Raw genomic sequence first — 2,099 nt, 5'->3', positions numbered from 1 at the left:
ATTTCTCTGGAGAAGCTAAAGTCTATAATACTTGTATTGCTTCAGACCAGCCAAATACACCTGGATTTCTCCAGGCTTTAGTTTTGTCCATTTGTCACATGGTCCATTTGTAGATATGCTATAAGAACTACAGTTGGTGTGTGGAGATGAACTCAGTTCATAGGAGAATTAACAATGTTAAGAAGCAAAGTTCCGGTCTCGCGGGACCGCCGCTGGTAGACGCGCTCTCGGGCGGCTCTGGCTGGGGAAGAGGAATCGCATGTGTCGCTTCAGCTGGCGGTAGTGGCGGGAGCGGAGGCGGCGGAGGCTGTGCGACCGCCTGGGTTTTGAAATGGCTGCTGACATTTCTGAATCAGGTGGGCATGATTGCAGAGGAGACCAGAGGAGCAACACCAAGTTAGATGCAGATTACCCACTTCGAGTCCTTTACTGTGGAGTCTGTTCATTACCAACAGAGTACTGTGAATATATGCCTGATGTTGCTAAATGTAGACAATGGTTAGAGAAGAATTTTCCAAATGAGTTTGCAAAACTTACTGTAGAAAATTCACCCAAACAAGAAGCTGGAATTAGTGAGGGTCAAGGAACAGCAGGGGAAGAGGAAGAGAAGAAAAAACAAAAGAGAGGTGGAAGGGGTCAAATAAAACAGAAAAAGAAAACTGTACCACAAAAGGTTACGATAGCCAAAATTCCCAGAGCAAAGAAGAAATATGTAACAAGAGTGTGTGGCCTTGCAACTTTTGAAATTGATCTTAAAGAAGCACAAAGATTTTTTGCTCAGAAATTCTCCTGTGGTGCCTCAGTAACAGGGGAGGATGAAATCATCATTCAGGGAGACTTTACAGATGATATTATTGATGTCATTCAGGAAAAATGGCCAGAGGTGGATGATGATAGCATTGAAGATCTTGGAGAAGTGAAGAAGTGATTTTGAAAATGTGTCTGTATTTAATGATCTGAACTGATAGTTGATGTGGCCAAAGGGAGAGAGGCCTTTTAAAAATATATATATTTATCCTACAGTAAAACTGTAGCCTACCCCTCGCCCTTTGAATTGTCACTGTTCTGTACGAGGCTGCTTGTTTTTGGGTGTTGTTTTTTTTTTTTTAATTGCCAAAGTCTAATAAATAGGAGAGACTGTCATGCTTATGCATGAGATAGAATTTAGTCAAATAAAAAATTTTGGTCGTTTGGTACTGACTTTTCTCTTTCTTTTTAACTTTATTTTTGGAAAAACTAGATTTTCTGTGGAAAGCTTTTCTGTTGATTATTTTAAAATAATCACAATTTAATCAAAAATGATTTTTTTTTATCTGAGTGATATTTTAAAGATTTGAATTTGGCTTCATCACCAGTAATAACTCTCCTTGCTTATTTGGTGTGGTAGTTTTGAGATGCTTGAGTATCTCATGGATCTATGGTTGAATTTGCTTCATGGTCACCAACCAAGTTCACTTTGTGGGCATATTAACATATTGTTGGTAACAGTTGTTTAAGCTGTTGTGGAGATTATTTGGTAAAGTATATTAAAAGCCTTAAAACCATCTGCACTGTTTGACCCACTTCTTTGGCATTATCCTAAAGATATAATGTCTTGCTTAAAACTATGGATGAGGGTGTTCATCACAGTGCTACTCATAATATTTAAAAAATTGCAAATGATTATAAATGCACAGTTGGGAAATGGTTAAAGAAATAATGGTATATCATATGGTAGGATATTTGCATATATTTTAAAATACTTTCTAAGAATACTTGGAAAGGTGTTTGATAATGGTAAGTAGGAGGTCAGACACCCAAATCCATGTTATACATTATTTTCATCATCTTGAGAGGACAACCATTCAGAGAGCCTGAGTTCTTGTTCTGGCTGTAAATTTATGTGAGTGAAATTCTGCTAGTCATTTGAAAATAATATACACCATTGCTCAGTATAGTCTGGAAAGCAGCAATTGAAATGTGTTTTTCTCGGAAGAGAAGCAGTGACAATGAATCTTAATGAATATATTAAATGAATTTAAACTGTTTTTATAAAGGTCCTAAGTCTGGTGCTACAAATTGGAAAGAAGACTCAGTGGTATTTTAAGTTGCTGTCAACA

General features: G+C 37.4%; 1 protein-coding gene across 1 annotated transcript; it reads left to right on the top strand.

Annotated features, from left to right (window-relative positions):
• Nucleotides 1–217: 217 nt before the first annotated feature.
• LOC112441457 (density-regulated protein) lies at nucleotides 218–1,544 on the top strand. Its single transcript, XM_024987436.2, has one exon. It carries the CDS (start codon nucleotides 332–334, stop codon nucleotides 926–928), a length of 597 nt encoding a protein of 198 aa, XP_024843204.1. The 5' UTR covers nucleotides 218–331; the 3' UTR covers nucleotides 929–1,544.
• The last annotated feature ends 555 nt before the right edge of the window (nucleotides 1,545–2,099 follow it).

This window comes from Bos taurus, chromosome 29 (genome assembly GCF_002263795.3).
Source record: "Bos taurus isolate L1 Dominette 01449 registration number 42190680 breed Hereford chromosome 29, ARS-UCD2.0, whole genome shotgun sequence".
NCBI lineage: Eukaryota > Metazoa > Chordata > Mammalia > Artiodactyla > Bovidae > Bos > Bos taurus.
This window is presented reverse-complemented; position numbering and strand designations above follow the sequence as displayed.

Bases quoted from the DNA above. Each gene is read 5' to 3' on its own strand.
- LOC112441457 (XM_024987436.2), top strand. From the start codon at position 332: ATGGCTGCTGACATTTCTGAATCAGGTGGGCATGATTGCAGAGGAGAC.